Source organism: Larus michahellis, chromosome 18 (genome assembly GCF_964199755.1).
Source record: "Larus michahellis chromosome 18, bLarMic1.1, whole genome shotgun sequence".
In the NCBI taxonomy this organism is placed as follows: Eukaryota; Metazoa; Chordata; class Aves; order Charadriiformes; family Laridae; genus Larus; species Larus michahellis.
The window spans coordinates 3,870,288-3,886,985 of NC_133913.1; the positions used below are offsets into that span (position 1 = coordinate 3,870,288).

General features: G+C 57.7%; 1 protein-coding gene across 2 annotated transcripts in view; it reads right to left on the reverse strand.

Moving 5' to 3' along the window:
- Positions 1–660: 660 nt before the first annotated feature.
- Positions 661–16,698, reverse strand: part of KCNH6 (potassium voltage-gated channel subfamily H member 6) — a 34,298-nt gene continuing 18,260 nt past the window's right edge. For both annotated transcript variants that reach the window (XM_074562029.1, XM_074562028.1), the window contains 11 exons: positions 15,309–15,520; positions 10,493–10,921; positions 9,368–9,767; positions 8,862–9,061; positions 6,343–6,595; positions 5,690–5,883; positions 4,971–5,070; positions 4,414–4,701; positions 3,782–3,962; positions 2,418–2,616; positions 661–2,031 (listed from right to left, as the gene is read on the reverse strand). In XM_074562029.1, coding sequence (XP_074418130.1) covers positions 1,744–2,031; positions 2,418–2,616; positions 3,782–3,962; positions 4,414–4,701; positions 4,971–5,070; positions 5,690–5,883; positions 6,343–6,595; positions 8,862–9,061; positions 9,368–9,767; positions 10,493–10,921; positions 15,309–15,520 — 2,744 coding nt within the window. In that variant the 3' untranslated portion in view covers positions 661–1,743. The remainder of the gene's footprint in view (positions 2,032–2,417; positions 2,617–3,781; positions 3,963–4,413; positions 4,702–4,970; positions 5,071–5,689; positions 5,884–6,342; positions 6,596–8,861; positions 9,062–9,367; positions 9,768–10,492; positions 10,922–15,308; positions 15,521–16,698) is intronic.

Genomic DNA, 16,698 nt, shown 5'->3' on the forward strand with positions numbered 1-16,698 from the left:
TGAGGCACGGCAGGGAGAGAAGGTGTCCTGGCCGCTGCCAGCCAAAACTGGGCTGGCCCCGGTTATAAATAGCCCCTTTCTGGGACTGTGCCGGCCTGGGGCCTGGGCAGGGGCTGCCGGCTGGTTTTTGCCCCGCCATGGAGAGAGATCAGCTGGGGAGAGGCAGGTTTAACCCCCCGCTGAGGACAAGGGGTCTGTCCTCACCTCTTGTGGCCTCTTATGGGCCATCCTGGGTCTGGCCCTCCTGAAGGAGCAGCCCCATTTGGACAGGATCCGTGTGCCTTTTCAGCGAGGGATGTAGCTTGGGCTCTAGGTATGGCTGTGCTCATCCAAAGTCCCGCTTGCTGCCAGGACTCTTAGTGTAATCTTTGCCTGAGGTATATTTGCGACGTCGTTTCTTACATGCAGGAGAACAGCAGCAAGCTGGTCTTGTAGAAGAGCTTTGGCAAATAGCTACTGAGCCTGGACTGCATCCTATTGGGAAGGAATTGCCCAACAAAGCCCCTCCAGACCCCATCCTTGACCGGCACGTGGGCTCTCTTAGCCCCACACTCCCTGGGTGAAGCAACTAGGTTTGACCACAGCCTCTTCGGGGGTCTTTGCAGATTAGGACCTGCCAGAGATGAATTCACGGAGGCTCCCAACAAACACAGCTGTAATCCACGTTAGGTGCCAAAAACATCTTTATTAGCAAAGTGTACACTAAAACTCCAGAGAAAGAGATGCTCACAGTTTTACTACTCTCAAAGGGAGCTCGATACATTACTTGAGCAGGCGGCCTAGGACTGTCACAGCATCTAACCGAACGGCAAGGTGGCAGTGCTAAGTAGGCTTCTCCTACGGGGGATGCTGCGGGAATCTGCTGGGGAAAGGGCTGGGGAGGAGGAAGCATCTATCAAACCTTTATCAAAAGAGAGAAGGTGGGAGGAAGGGCTGGAGGTGAGGTGTTTGGGGCTTTTCGGCTTTCTGGGATTGTGCTTTTTTTTGAGTTTTGTGCTTTATGCCGAGGCCAGTGACCAGTTGGGTTTATCTGGGGAGTCAGTTGTGGGATGTGTGTTGGGGTTTGCAAGGCGCGATCAGCCTTGCTGGAGAAGTCAGTGCCCTAGGACTCATGCTGAAGCATGCTGAAGTGGCAGGGGCTGTTGGCCCTTAGTTTCTCGTGGCAGTCAAGTAGGACAAGGATAGCTTCTTTCCTCTGTCCTTGTCCTGAGCTTCCCCCCTGCAGCTCCCCCCAGTGCCACACTGTGGAGATCTCCTCCTCCTCTGGTGACTACCCGTTCTGTAATGCCCACAGGCTCCGCCGGGCTAAGCCCAGTACCAACGCAATGGTCCCTGCTCCAAAGAGCTGACAGCAAAGTGGCCTCGCAGCTAAGAGCCATGGATTTGCTCTCCTCTGGTCGCTGTGGCTCACTTGGCTTGTGCCGTTCTTGAGAGGAAGCCTTGGCAAGGAAGAGGCGGTGGGTACCGTTTGGCCTAGCCAGCTTGTTGGTGGCCGTAAGAAAGAACTGCTCTGGGTTCACTATAATGTGCAAATGAAATCTACTCTATGGGAACCGCTGGAAAACGTTGACCTTGGAAGCCAGCCACTCTACGCTTCCTTTCACGGTGGCAGAAGACAGCTACAAATTATACCCCTGAGCCATTGGCATTGTCCTCCGTCTTACCCTTGCAGTCAGAATCAACATCAACTGACTGAGCTCGCAGTTGAGGTTCCTCTTGACTTGCTTCGCAGCCCCCACATCTCTAACTTCCAGGAAGCACTGGGTCGGAGAGGTGTCTCTGAATGTCCTGGTGCTCGGAGGATGCCTCCAAGTGCTCAGGGAGGGAAGGGAAACGAGAGCCCCGGAAGAGTCCCTGGGTATTTGCTGCCTCTTGGTGGGGAGGCTCTGGGTTCGGGAGAGGCGGGGAATGGTGCTCCTGCTCGGAGTAGACCGTCATGGTTTCATCAGATGCCACAGTGAGGTGCATCCCGCTTGACAAGGAGTCCCTGGATTTCAAGTGGAACTTTTCTACCTCCGTGTAGTTCGGGCTCTGGTGGGAAACGAGGAATGAGGTGGGTTATGTCAAAAGCAAAACAAAGTAGCCACGCTCTCTCCTCACCCCATCAGGCCCCCAAAATGTTATTTTTTGCCTGAGGAAGCCTCAGAGCAGAGGAATCCACTCCCCTCCCTACTGATGGGTCAACCTGGTAGTGCTGGAGATGGCAGGCTGCGCCGCAAAATCAGCGATGTACTGGGCAGAAGCATCTCTAGGTAGACCTACTCCCATTTCAAGACCCCTGGGCTTTGCCTGGGGACAAAGAGCTTGGCTGTGCTTTGCCTGCAGGGAGGGCGGAGGGACCCGCTGGCCTTCCAGGACCTGTCTGCGAGGGGCAGAAGGAAGCTTGGCTGGTGCTGAGCCAGGAGGGGTGGCCTTACCTGCTCTGGGGTTGTCGGCTCCTCGTCCTCCAGGGGCACACAGGGGGTGAGCGGCTCCATGCTCCGTGGGAGAATGCCATACATGGCCAGGTTGTGGGATGACGGCGAGATGGGGCTGTATGCGGGCGGCACTTGGGACAGCTGGCGCTGCAGGAGCTGGAGGATTATACTAATGTCTGACGACATCCTGGACTCCAGCCTGGGGACAGAGCAGCCCAGCGTTAGCGCAGTGCATCCTGCTGCATCCCACGGGAACCAGACCCATGGCGGGGCAAGGAGGCACTGGGGAGGAGGCGCCGATTCAGCTGCCCGAGGGCAATGATGCTTTGCCTGGTGCTGCTTGGCGAGGTTTTTAGCAGAGCTTCAAACCAGCGCTGCCACAGAGAGATCAATCCTGCCGTCTCTCTACTGCCACGCTCAATCATCCCCTGCCCAATGTTTTGTGCAGCCAAACTGGGATCTGGAGCGGGGAACTGAACAAAGCTAGAACTACCCCGGAGCAGGGAAAAAATTGCAATGGTTAGTTTTAATCTGGATCAATTCTCCAGGCCAGCTGCCCGTGCTGACTGATGAGAGCAAGGCAGGTTGGTGCCAACCATTTTTAACTGAGGAATAGAAGGAAATGGAAAAGTAGAATAAGTCTCTTCCTTCTGCCTTGTCCTTGAGTGCAATGAGCAGCCCCGGCAGGAGTGGGCACAGCCCCCCTCGCAGGCAGCGGTCCTGGCAGCACTTAGAGAGTGGGTGGGAGATCCAGCCCCTGGCGCCAGGGATGGCGAGACACTGAAATACGTGCGTGGGCTCTGCCGTGAAGTGAACTTAACTTGGGCAGCAGCTGTGGGTGGGAGAGCCAGCCGCTCGTGTGGGTGCTGCCTGGGGCCTTTAAACCCACATCTCCAGTGTGGGCTCTTCCTCCTCATTCAAACATCACTTTTTTTTTTTCTTATTTAGAGGGCAACAATGTGCATGAGGCTCGTTTGCTTGCACAAGAGGATGTTTGCAGCTCTTTGCCACAGGAAGAGGACGCCTGCAAAAGTCTCAGGTCGTGAGCCCGTAGGTGGTTTCATGTCTGCAATTGCATCGAGCTGGGAGGCAGCGGCAAAGTGGCAGATCCCAGGGGTGGTGGTGGGACAGCACCAGACGAGGTGCTGGGCTGCAGCCAGGGCCAGGACTTGCAGTTTGAGAAGCTGCTGCATTTGCAAAGTGCTCCCACCACTTCCCCAAGGAATGCAGTGTCCCTGGGGGTCAGGAGGTGGCACCTACTGCACACAGACCCCACTGCAGCCACCCCTAGAGAGCAGGAGAAGCTGATGGCCCAGAGCCCCCCTGGGTGCTCTCCAACCCCGTGCCCCGGGGGACCTGCCTACCTGCTGAGCTGGGCCTGCAGGAGCTCCAGCCTGGACTCAATCTGCCCCGGTCTGTAGTCGCTGTGCAGGGGGATGTCCCGTGAGCTGTGTACCAAGGAGATGTGTTGCAAAGGCTCCGGGTGGTGGTTCGGCCTTCCGTCCTCCCAGAAGGTGAACATGTTGGGGATGTCCAGGGGGGTGGCTGGAAGGAGAGGAGACATCTCAGCATTTCTGTCTTGCATCCCCCAGGCCCACTGGCATGGAGGTGCTCCATAGTCCATCACCCAACACGTTTATGGAGAGCCATCACCCATCACCCTGACGGACATGGTGCTCAGGGAGCGTCCATCACCCTAGCACCTGAGGTGCTTGTGGGGATCCATCACCCTGGCACCCAAGGTGCTCATGGACAGTCCATCACACGGGCACCCAACACGCCTATGGCATTTGGCCCCTTGGGGCAGCCCCAAAGGGGTCCCTGGGTGCTAGGAGAAACTGCAGGGCACGGGAAGGACAGAGCAAATACTACTGGGGACAAAAGTCAGCAAAGACAAGCATGGCTTCCCCAAGCTTGGCTCTTCCCCAAGACAAGGCCACCATGCCCAAGCATCTCTCACCCCCTTCCTGCCAGCTTTGTCTGCAACTGTGGGTACCTGCGTAGGACTGGCTGCTCTCCACCGCCTGCTTGCCAACCTCTGTGCCGCCGGCGTTGGTGGTGACGAGGCTGAGTGTGGGCAGAGCAAAGTCATCCTTTTTGGATGTGGGGAAGGGCTCAGCTTTTGTAGGGCTGCCAGTCTTGGCCTCGTCGTCACTGGTCTGGGAGCAGGGAGTGGTGCTGCTGCCCAGGTCATCCCACTGGTCCTTACTCAGCGGGTCCTGCGGGTTGGTGAGCTCTGAGTAGGTGTGATACTGCTCTGCATCAGAGATGCCTGTGTCTGGGTCTGTGGGGCAGCACAACAGGTTAATTTGGGGAGGACCGCACATGGCAAAATCAGCCCCCATCCCCTCTAGGGTGCCCATAGGGCTGGGGCATCCTAAGAAGAGGGAGGGAAGACAGCGTGGGTGCCCCCAGGGTGGGGACATACTGGTCTGCAGGGATGGAGGCACTGACAGTCACCTCTGCTTTGGGGTGCCTGCTAGGGCAGTAATTAAATGACGATCCCGCTCCCCAGCCCTGCAAACCAGGCTCTGCCGACGCTGTGGGACTCACCAGGCTTGTTGGGCTGGCAAAGGGAATGCTTGCGTCGGCGCGCCCGCCGGTAGGTGCAGTCATACTCCTCACTGAGTGGTGAGCGGGGAACGCTGTCTGCCTGAGGGATGAGAGGGGCTGGTCACCAGGGCAAGGGTGCCATGTCCCATCCAGGGGTACCAAGGCCCATCCGTGGATGCCATGTCCCATCCACAGGTGCCACATCCCATCCATGGGTGCCACGGCCCTGGGTGCCATGGGGGCTACAGCCCATTCAGCATCCTCCTAGGGCTGGTCTCCAGCCATCTCTGGCTCTCCATCACTGCCCTGTCCCTCACAGTGACTCCTGGACCAGTGGCATAGCTCAAGGGATCCTAGAGGCTGGCCTGGGTGCTCTGAGACTGAGTTGAGGGTGTCAGGGCAATGGGGAGGGAAGGGGCACCCTGAAGTGGGGCAGGATGTCCTGGGGTGGGAATGGACATAGAGGGAATTTGAATTTCTTTACTGTCTTGCCAGGCAAATGTCTCTGAAAAAATACCAGGAAAGGACAAAGTCCAGTCATAAAGTTTAAGAGGCAAACAGCAATGTAAAAAATGCTCCAAGCCTTCCATGCATCACAAACCCGATTATTTAAAAAGGACTGAGTGAGGAGCACCTGTTGACACCCTTGCTTCAGCCCTCCCACTTGCCAAATTTAAGGCATTGACCAGATCCCTCCCTGGGACAGCCCTGGCACTCACATCTCGCAGGTTAAAGGTGATCTCTAAGTTGCTCCAGAAATTGTCAGAGAAGGCTGGGTACATGTCCAAGACCTCCAGCAGGTCCTCTCGCTGGATCTTGTGCAAGTCACAGTAGGTCAGAGCCCTCACGTCGGCATTGGACTTCCCTGGGCGGGCATAGAGGCTGATGGGCTCCCCAAAGATGTCATTCTTCCCTGTGCCAACAGAAAGCTCATTAGGGGGAGGTGGGCACCCATGCCAGTTCCAGGAGTTCCAGACTTCATTTTGGGGCTCAAGGACAAGGGGACGCCCAGCAACCTCCACACTGATTGTGGACGCTGGGGATTATGCTATGAAAGCCATCACTGGTGGGGAGACTGAACCAGGGCAGTGGGTCATCAGTGATGGCTGGGGACTGCTGAGCTGTCCTCACTCCCCTGCTCTCCGCACTACTTTGTGGTCTCTTCCTGGCATTTACAGGGGATCCTCCACCCCCTGTCCACTGGTGTGGCCACCAGCCAGAGGCTGAGGAACCGCCTTCCCTTCTCCAGGACATGGAGAAGTCCTTCACCCCTCCCCTGCCACCCTTTGTCCCCTGCTCATCACCCTTCACCCACCACCCTTCTCCCCTTGCCCATCACCCCTTGCCCTCCCAGAAGGAAGGACTTTTCCACCTAAGATGGCCACCACAATGTCTTCCCGGAGGATCTCAATGGAGCCCCGGGAGATGAAGTAGAGTGTGGTGAGGACATCTCCGTAGTGCACCAGGGTGTCTCCGGGCGGTGCATGAGTCGTCTTGAACTTCATGGCTAGAGCGCGCAGGCAGCCTTTGCTGGCTCCTCGGAAAGCCTTGCAGTTCTGGAGCAGCGTGCGGTTGAGGTGAAGGCAGATGTCTGCCTGCAGGCAGTCGGGGAAACCCTTCAGCACCTGCAAAGAGCGAGGGAGAGATGCCATCATAGAATCATAGAATCTTCATGGTTGGAAGGGACCTTTGAGATCATCAAGACCAACCATACACACACAATAAAAACCACCCTACAATCTCTGCCACTAGAGCATGCCCTGAAGTGCCAAATCTACACATTTCTTAAATACCTCTAGGGATGGTGACTCAACCCCCGCCCTGGGCAGGCTGGTCCAGTGCTTGACCACTCTTTCAGTAAAGTAATTCTTCCTAATATCTAACCTAAACCTCCCCTGCCGCAGCTTCAGACCCTTTCCTCTGGTCCTGTCATTATTCACTTGAGAGAAGAGGCCAACACCCACCTCTCCACAATCTCCTTTCAGGTAGTTGTAGAGGGCAATGAGGCCACCGTTCCCAGCAAGGATGGCCGTGACAGCCCCGGGAGGCTGTGTGACATGCAGCGTGACATGGCGGGGCCAAATGGGGAGTCTCCGAGCCCAGAAAGCCAAAGCTGGGGACATCTTCTGATCTTCCCTTGGTGGACGCCTGCCTGCCTGTCCCTGGCTTGTATTGCACGCTGCCGGGGATGAGAGCACTCCCGGACAATAAATAATAACAACCAGATCAATCTATTTATACCCACTGGTGGCATATTCCCCTTTTCATCTTTCCGCCCACTAATCTTGGCTGAATGAGAGCACAAACTGGTAACGAGGTGCTGTCCTAATTAAGCAGCACCTGCCTGAATGCCAAGAAGCAGCACAGGCCAGCTGTGTGCAGCAACAGCTAAATATACCCGTGGCAAATACCTCGTGTTGAACAAAAGCTAAATCTGAAGGTGAAATCAAGGTAAAACTCGCAATGTGGAGAAAGCCGCTGCCACCAATGGCTCATGGTGCCAGGGTAAAAGCTACTGGGTTTGGGTTTTTTTTGGAGAGCAGCATATGGCCCCAGGGTCCCCCTTGCTCTCTTCTCACTTCCCGCTGGTGGCCAAATCTGGGACAACCAGGCTGGGGCTGGTGAGCGCGGCTCATTCCCAGCTCCGTCATGATCTCACAGGCTGGCAGCAGTGCCTTAGTTTCCCTACTGGGAAATCGGGGGCGGATGAATTGATCGGGCCGTGGGATGATTGATTAGATCATATTGCGTCTCAGCAGCATCCAGCAGGAATCGGTGTGAGCAGCGGCACGTCCAAGCCGCAAGCTCATCTTGTCGCAGGGGATTTGTGACCTGGGTTTGCACTAAGCCAGGAGAGCCTGTGCTTGGTAGGGTGCCACGGCTTTGCTTCTCGTTATTGCCACTGATGTCCAGCCCAGGGTGTCTCCTCCAGGGGAGAGGTTTAACCTGAAGCTCTCCCAGCAGCAAACTTCCAAATGCTGCCCAGTTGTTTAATGAGGCAGCAGCAGCTGAAGACGGAAAGGTTGAATTCATGCGAATCCATGTCCCAGTAGTGCCCAAGGATGGAGAAGGACCAAGTCTTAGGAAAAAGGGGAGCATGAGCTGGGAACAAGCGGGCTAATGGTCTGCCCAGGGCAGAGAGACAGGGAGTACCAGGTCCCATCTCTCTCCTTGCCTTGTCCGTTCTCATTCCTCTCTCTGCCTCACAGCCAGAAAGTTTGTGCTCTGGACCCCGCAGCCGGGAGCTGAGTCCTGCCACCCTGGCCCCAGCCCCGGACTCCCCGGCTGAGCCCCCTCCTCACCCCCACAGTGTCCCGCTGCCATTGGCACAAGCCTCCCTGCCGGGCTCGGAGACACGGCGCCTCTCCAGCGCGGCTCCGCCATTGATCCCCCCTTTGCTAACAAACAGCTGCCTCTCTGGGCTCTAATTAAAATGGATCGAGGTTTATTTAAATGCCCTCCTTTCCCTGCCGCTGAGAGCAGGATGCACTTTGCTTAGCAACCGGCAGTGTGTAGAGGAGCTGGATCGATACCGGCTCCGCGTCTCTGTGACACCAACAGACACCGGCCTGAAAGTGCTTGGCGCCGATGGGGGCTCTGAGCTCCTCACCAGCATGCCGGCTCCAAACCCGCTCTCCAGCCAAGAAATGCCGTCATAGCCCTGGAAGATGGCTATGTGGAGGGATGTGGGGGACAGAGGGAGAGAAGGAGAAAGGGGATGCAGGAGGCAGACGGGCAGACAGACTCTGCCTCCGGCCTCCCAAGTCCTTTCCTGCCTCCTCTCCACTCTGGTTGGAAGGATGGAAAAGTTTGGGTGAACCCAGAGCTGGATTCTGGGTCATTCAGGATGAGGTGCCATGAGGACATGGGACCTCCCCGCCCTGTACTCACCGCATTCATGTCGATGCCGTTGGTGTAGGACCAGGCGTGCTGGAAATACTCCTCCAGGCGCTGGCGCAGGGGGTTGGGGATCTGGTGGAAGCGGATGAACTCCTTAACCCGCAGCATCTGTGTGTGGTAGCGGGCCGTGCCCGAGTACAGGCGTTGGATGATGGCGGAGACGTTGCCGAAGATGCTGGCATACATCAGAGCTGCAACGAGAGGGCAGGACTCAGCAGGACACAGGGAGACGGGTGTCCAACAACCTCAGACCTGGAACCAGCAGGTTTCCAAAGCCCCTATCTACCATGGATCCAAAACCAGTGGGTTTCTGAAATCTGTATTTCTATCTATCTCCCCATCCGCTGGTCTGTGCAGAAGAGGCACAGGCAGAGGGAGATGCTCTCGTAAAACCCCACATTCTACAACCTGGTGGGTGTCTCCCTGTTTCTCCCCAGAGCAGCCCCTCCAACCTCCAAGGCAAGGATGGGGACAGCGGGACACGGGCAGACACTCACAGCCAATAAGCATGACACAGATGGAGAAGATCTTCTCCGAGTTGGTGTTGGGTGAGACGTTGCCAAACCCCACGCTGGTGAGGCTGCTGAAGGTGAAGTAGAGGGCAGTGACATATTTATCCTTGATGGATGGGCCAGAGGAGAGGTCGCTGTCGTTGTAGCGCTTGCCAATCTGGTCACCCAGGTTGTCCAGCCAGCCGATCTTGTGCTCCATGTAGGGCCGTTCCACATTGCCGATGGCATACCAGATGCAGGCCAGCCAGTGGGCGATGAGGGCGAAGGTGCACATGAGCAGGAAGAGCACGGCTGCTCCATACTCAGAGTAGCGGTCCAGCTTGCGGGCCACGCGGACCAGGCGCAGCAACCGCGCGGTCTTCAGGAGGCCAATGAGGGTGGTGGTCTGCAAAGCAGAGGTGAGAAACCTCAGGGACAAGCAGGAGATAAATCTGGCCAAAGGCCTAGCCGTGCTCTCTTTGAAGGATAAAAATGCACTTCTAGAGCGTGAATCACCTCATCCTGGAGGTGACATCTGAAATAGGTTAGATGAATCATGCCACAGAAAGGGCAGTTTCCCTCCGCTGACTATAAAGGGAACAAGCCCTGGGATTACAGGTGAGAAAGTGAGAGGAGCCAAGGTCAACCTCATGTTTCCTGATGGTTCCTCACCTTGCCAACTGATGCTCCCAAAGCAGCTGCCTTCCACCCCATCCCACAGGCTCTCAGCCGAGGTGGGGCCTCCAGGTAGTGCAGTAACCACAGGGGCCACCCTATTGCCAACGTTTTGAGTCTGGCTGGCAATGCAACCCCAAATTTGGCCTCACTGGCGTGTGAGTCCAGTCCCTAAAATGAGCTCTTAGCTCCCAATTAGACACTCTCTTAGCACTTACAGTGGGGTCTGTGTGGCTGTTCTGACCCTACTAAATAATATCTCGGGTCCCAGCTGCTTAATAAAAATCTCTAATGACATCCTTGCCCATCCCTCTGACTAGCCACCCTCTCCTTGCAGATCTATCCATCCACTGCTTATACCAAGTGATCCATATCCCTTTTTCTTTCCTATACATCGCTCCCCGTCCACCCATGAGTCCCCTCTTGTCCCTGTGGACCTCCAAGCCCCTCCTGTACCTCATCAGATCCGGAGCGGAAGATGAGCAGGTCAAAGGGGATGGCGGCAACCATGTCGATGAGGAACCATCCCTTGAAGTAGTGGATGGCGATCTTGCCAGGGTGGCTCACCACCTCGTCATTGATGTTGACGTAGGTGGTACGGAAGTTGATGACAATGTCCACGATGAACATGATGTCCACAATGAGGTCAATGATGTTGAGTGGGTCACAGGAGTAGCTGCAGTCCCAGTGCTTCTCCTCCACCTGCTCCTCGTTGAGCAGGAAGGCAGCCGAGTAAGGGGTGAAGACAGCTGTGTAGATGACCAGCAGGAGGATGAGCCAGTCCCACACAGCCTTGAAGGGACTGTAGTGCAGGATGGTCCATCGGTGGATGCGTGGTGCCTGCAGCTTGTACTCGGGAAGGACATCAGCACCCAGGGACAGGACCTGCCGGGAGATAGGTGTGAGAAGGACACAAAGAGAGGTTGGATAAGGCCAGGAGCCAGGCAAGGGCCTCCCATGTGCTGGTAGGGCAGCGAGGAGCATGCAGTGGGTTTCCTACACCCTTTTCACCTTTGTCACCTTCATGTGTGCTTGTCCAGGAGGCCACAAGGTGATTTGCCCATTATGGCTGATGCCAAGCCCAGCTCCTTGTCAATCTCTAATGCCCAGAGCACTGGGGCAAGCATTTTCCTGCTTTATGCCTTTCAGACCCTACCATTCTGGCAGGGAGGAAAGTGCCTCCTGCAATGCCTCCTTGTGCCCTCAGCTCTGTGCCACCACCCCAGGAGCTGCTGGGCGTCCCTGGCACGGGGCTCTGGGGAAAGCAAACCTGGAGGTGCAGTCCCACGGCTGTGGCGTGGCTCTGAAGGTGAAGGCACATTAGGCATCCCACAAGCCTTGCACAGTGCCTTTCTGAGCCCCAGCAGGGACCTTCCCCTTGATGTCCTTCTGGCACAGCTGTCCTCCAAGCAGAGGGGACAGCTTGGGCCACCCACAGCAAAGCCTGACCTTGGTCAATGCCCGTTTCCCATCCAAGCATCCCCAGGGAGGGGGTGACCTGTGGCCAACAACGTGCAAACACCATCTCATGCGCGCAGGCACCCTTCCATATTGTTATGTGTCCCTAGGTCTGTCTGCCCTCACGGGGACACGTTTCCACGGCACCAGTGAGTCCCCACACGACCCAGCTCCCCCTTCCAGGACCAACGCCAGCTCCTGGTGGGCTCTGAAGCCACCCTGGGGACACAAAGCAAAGTGCTGGGGACCAGGAGGGCTAGGTCGGTCCCGCTTTGGATGCTGAGAGATGGTGGCATGAAGGGGCTTATTTGGAGCTGGGGACAGCTGGAACCCCCCTGCCTGACCCTGCTGCTCTGTTGTCCCCTGGGTGTCCCCGTGGTGTTGGCCATCAGTGACACCTGCAGAGGAGGGCGAGGGGCACTTTGGTGCCCCCTCCCCATGCTGAGCCCCCAGCTAAAAGAATGCTTTGTGCCGTGCTGCGAAGGAGAGGAGGGAGGATGCCTCACATGCCCTGAGGCCATGGTGATGGGCACACCACGATTCTGGTAACAGATCTGGAAGAAGGGCCTGATCCTTCTTGCACTGACACCCACCTTGTTCAAGGGTTCAAGGGCTTCCCAAGGGCTTCTGGTGCTGCAACCCAGAGCAGATCCAGCCCTGCAGCCCTGTCCCACCACGAGCAGCCGCTCCCACGTCCCACAGCCCCGAGACATTGGTGGGTCCCGCGCCCTGGGGGTGTCCCCAGCTCCTACCTGCCTGCAGCTTGCCCGGCGCCCCATGCGGCAGCTGACTCTTGAAGTCCGGGTGTCCACCATGGGGGCCCCCAACCCCGCGCGCCCAGGCAGCGACCGGCACGGTGGACGCAGCACTGGGGCTGCAGCATCGCCCACGCAAGCACGCATGCACTCGGGCGGGCGGGTGGGAGACATGCGGCTGCAAAGGGCATTCGGGAGCCCGGTGTGGATTAATCAAACCAAATCAATGCTGGGGCCCCCGTGGGGATGAGAGCACCAATGGGGCAGCGGGAGCTGCCGACGTCGCTGGCGGATGGAGAGGGGAGGGATTGGAAAAAGTGACCCAAACGCAATCGTTGCGGAGGGGAATGAGGCAGGCGCTGGGCTTGGGGACCAGCTCCCGCGGGGACAGCGGGGAAGGGGACAAGGAGATGCTGGTAAAATGCTCAGCCCCAAAGCTCAGACATGTCCAGCAGACCCGAGATGGGGTCCTACACCTTATGTCTGGGAAAACCAGCAATGCTCCCACCCTCAGCAGCCGAATCCCCTCGTCCTGCCTGGCCAGAAGCAGCTCTGTGGGGCCAGTCCTGAAGTTGGGCCCCCAAATGCTGCTCCCCATGCTGGAATGCCTGCCCTGCCCCTTGTCCCCGCTCCTGGCACCCGGCTCCTGCAGCAGAAGCAAAAGCAAGTCAAGCCCTGTTGTTTTCTAGGCAGGAATTAATAAAAAACCACAACCCCAAAGATTTGAGGCAGAAAAGGGAAAAGAAACAGCCCCAAAAAGAGCAGCAAAACCAACGCAGAGCCAGAGAGCAGCTGCAGCCTTGTCCCTCTCTGCCCTTGGGGATGGGGAGGGCTGCCGGTGGCACCCTTGGGTGGCCTGGATGGCATCGGGAATCTCCATGGGTGGCAGTGCCGGGTGCCCCCCGTGGTGATCCCGCTGGGTGCCCCTTCCCTCTTCCCCTTTCCCTGCACTTACCGGCTTCAGCTGCAGCCGCAGGCTCATGGTACAGGGTGCTGGGTGCTGGCTGCGGGGTGCTGGGTGCTGGGTGCCGGGCGGCAAGGGAGGGAGCAAGGCAGCTGCGGGAGGGAGGAGGAGGAGGAGGAGGGAGGGAGGAGGGAGCAGGGTGTGTGCGGGCTGTGGGCGATGGAGGGGGGAGGCTCCCCCGGCCCTGGCTAAACCCAGGCCCTTGCTTTGCCCCGTGGGGCCTCCTTTGCCCTGTGCTGGGGATGGGGATGGGGAGGGGGACACCAAGGTGTGGAGGGCAGCCACGCCGGAGCCACCAGGAGACCCTCAAGCACAAGGGGCTGGGCAGGATCAGGGCCATGGTGCTGGCTGCAGGCAGGCACTGACCCAGTGTCTCTCCTCGCACGTATCCTGGCACAACTCAGCCCCCCCATTCCTGTCCCCAGCACCCTCCTGCCCAGCTCCACCACCAGCCGCTGCCCACAGGGCAGTTCGGGGGGGACTGGCAGAGGTGCCACCAACAAGGTAGGACCCTGGCCTGGTGGCACTGACCCCACGGTGTCCCCATGTGCCTCCAGCTGTGCCCCGGAGCCCCAGCCTGGGCAGGCTGAGGCCGGCACATTCATTGCACTTGTGTCCTGCCCTGCCTGCCTACTCATTGTGGGGCCCGACCACCCGACCAGCCCGTGTCTGCCTCTCCTTGCCCGCCAGCGGTATTTTTAGATGCCGTTAGCGGCGTCTGGCCGCTGTCTCTGCCTCACCCGTGAATTATTTAGCGGCCAGGAGCGGGGAGCCATGGCTTGGCGGGAGGCGTGGGGGATGTTGAGGTGAGGACAGGCAGGACGCCCGGGGCCCCCGCTGCCACGGGGAGATGTGGCAGGGAGGAGAGGTCCATGCCACCCCATCCCATCCCACCCTATCCCATCTGGAGATGTAATGCGAAGGGAAGATCGACCTTTGTGGGTGCCGCATGGCTGCACCGCGGGGCCCTGCAGCCACCACCCGTCAGCTCCCATCCCGTCACCCCGCAATCAGCTAATGACCCCGCATCGAGCAGCTGGTGCCACTGTGCCAGCATCACCCCAGCACGCAGCAGCGGTCCCCTGTGTGCAGGTGTCTCTTGTGATGGGGACGGGGCATGGCGACTGCTTGCCATCCCCCTGAGGTGTTCAGGAGCTGATCCTGGGTCACTGTGGTCACCCCCAGATCAGAGGGACTGGGACGAAGGGGACAACAAGCCTAAAAACTGTTCCATGCCATGGGGGAGCAGGGAGCCTGTCTGCCGTGCACGGAGGCTGCGAGGGTAAAGGTTTGCTGGCACCGAGACGGGAGGAAAATCCCACAGAGCATCCCACTCTGAAGGAGAAAACTGTCAAGCCCGGAGACTTTTCTGGGGTCAGATGGCTGCATTTTCATTAAAATGGCCCTCGGCTGCTGCTGGCGACGGTGGGAGGTGCCCTTAGAAGTGTTTTGTACATCGTGGCTCTCCTGTGCCTCAGTTTCCCCAGTGGCAAGAGCTCCCTACTCGGGACTGCAGGATACAGCAGCACCTTTCACACACGCTGATGTCCGTGCGTCCTCCGTGGTTACGGTACAGTGCCACGCATGTCCCTTTCGGTGACAGTGCACTGCCACAAGCGTTCCCCGCAGTGACAGGGCAGTGTCACACGTGTTGGTGACAGTGCAGTGCCACCTGCTGTCTCCCAGGGGATCCTGTGGCCCTTGGCATGGCCACTTGTGCTCCTGGTGTGGGGTCCCCGGCCGGGCACCTCAGGGCCAGAGCCTCCCCCACCAACAAAGCCACATGCATGTACAAACATGCAAACACTTGTGTCCCCTTCAAGGCCACCATCACACCATGACACCATGCTGGTGTTCCCCTGGCCACAAATTACCAGAAACACTGATTTAAGGGGAAAAAAGAGCATTTCGACCATTCAGAGGAAAAGAGAAAAAATCAAACACAAGGATATTGGCATTTCCTAGGATGGAGACTCCAGGTATCACTGCCCTCTTGGCTCCTCTCCTCCAAAACCACAGGAACGGCTGTGACTGTACCCTGGTGGCAGCACCACCACCCCACCACTGCCTTGGTGGTATCTCACTGCCCACGTACCTGTGTGACCTTCTCGGTGACGTTCTGGGTGCGCTCCATCACCTTGTGGGGAGCAATTATCTCGATCTCCGTGGTGGAGCCCGAGCGGTGCTTCTCCAGGTTGAACTCCACAAAGTTGAGTGTGAACTGGGGGATCTGGCTGATGGTCCGGTACTTCATGAGGTCCGAGTCCGAGGTGGAGTTCGGGGGATTGGGTTTGACGTGGGAAGCCTCTGAAATAGGATGGAGAGGAGCGTTGAGAAGGGCAGTGTGAGAAAGGGCCAATCCGTAGAGCCCCGACCTCAGCATAGGACATCCAGGAGCTGGGGACCACCACAAGGTGCCACCAGAAGGTACCAATGTCTGCCTGGCTGTAAAGGCTTGGCTTCTTCAGGGTGGCTCAGACATGGGATACCCAACGCCAGATGCCCAAGAGGGGGCTGCTTTTCAGACACATCACCCATCTTTTCACCATTAAAGCTCCTTCAGGGGGCTCAGACCAGCTGCCAAAATACAGAGGCACCCAATACCCTTTGCTACCCCAGAAGACTGTGGTAGGCTGGGGACCAGCCCCAGTGAGACCCACCAGGAAGGGATGCCAAAACTGGCATGAAAACAGATGAAGGAGGAGGTGGGTCTCCTCCACCCTTGCATGTCAGCCTGACCAGCATAGCTCCTTGAGCTTCTGCCTTGGTTTTTGGCCACCAAACTGAGCCAGGACCTGGATGATGTTCCCACTTGGATGTATCCTCCATCCACAGGCTCCAAGTAGGGAGGCTGGAGCTTTCCCTTGAAGAAGAGCTGTAGTGGGGCTGGATCCCAGCAGTTTTCCCTGGGGAACTGCCTCTCTGGGTTATCCCAGTGCAGGACGAGGGAGGAAGCCCCAGAGGTGGTCGGCTCATGGTCAGTCTTATGGCAATGTGTAGTCATGGAAGGGAGCATGGACCCACACCCAGGGCTTCAGGAACATCCCCAAGCACCGTAACCAGTGTGTCCCAACCTCTCTACCTCCTACAGGCAGGGCAGGGTTAGATTTTCAGTTGTCTGCCCTTTCTATCCCTTGCACTCTAACATTGACCCAAGAGGTGGACCCATGGCAGGAGGTGTCCGAGGACATTGTGAAGGCGCCCAGTGAGCACCAGCCATCTTGATGCCACCCTTCTCCTCCCTGCCCATTCCCCTTCCCTGCCTCTACGTTGTGTCCCCTCCTGAGGGTCTGTAACCTGTGACAATTTGAGGATCGTGATCCCCCACCCTGTTTTCTCAAGCCAGACGCTGCAGACTGATCTCTCTCCACCCCCAATTACTGAGGCTTCTCTTGCCTGACCTCAATCTTATTTGTCATCATCTCCATCATGAGAACGAGAGGTCTGGACAGGAACATCATGGTGGAGACAGGTTTCCTTCAGCC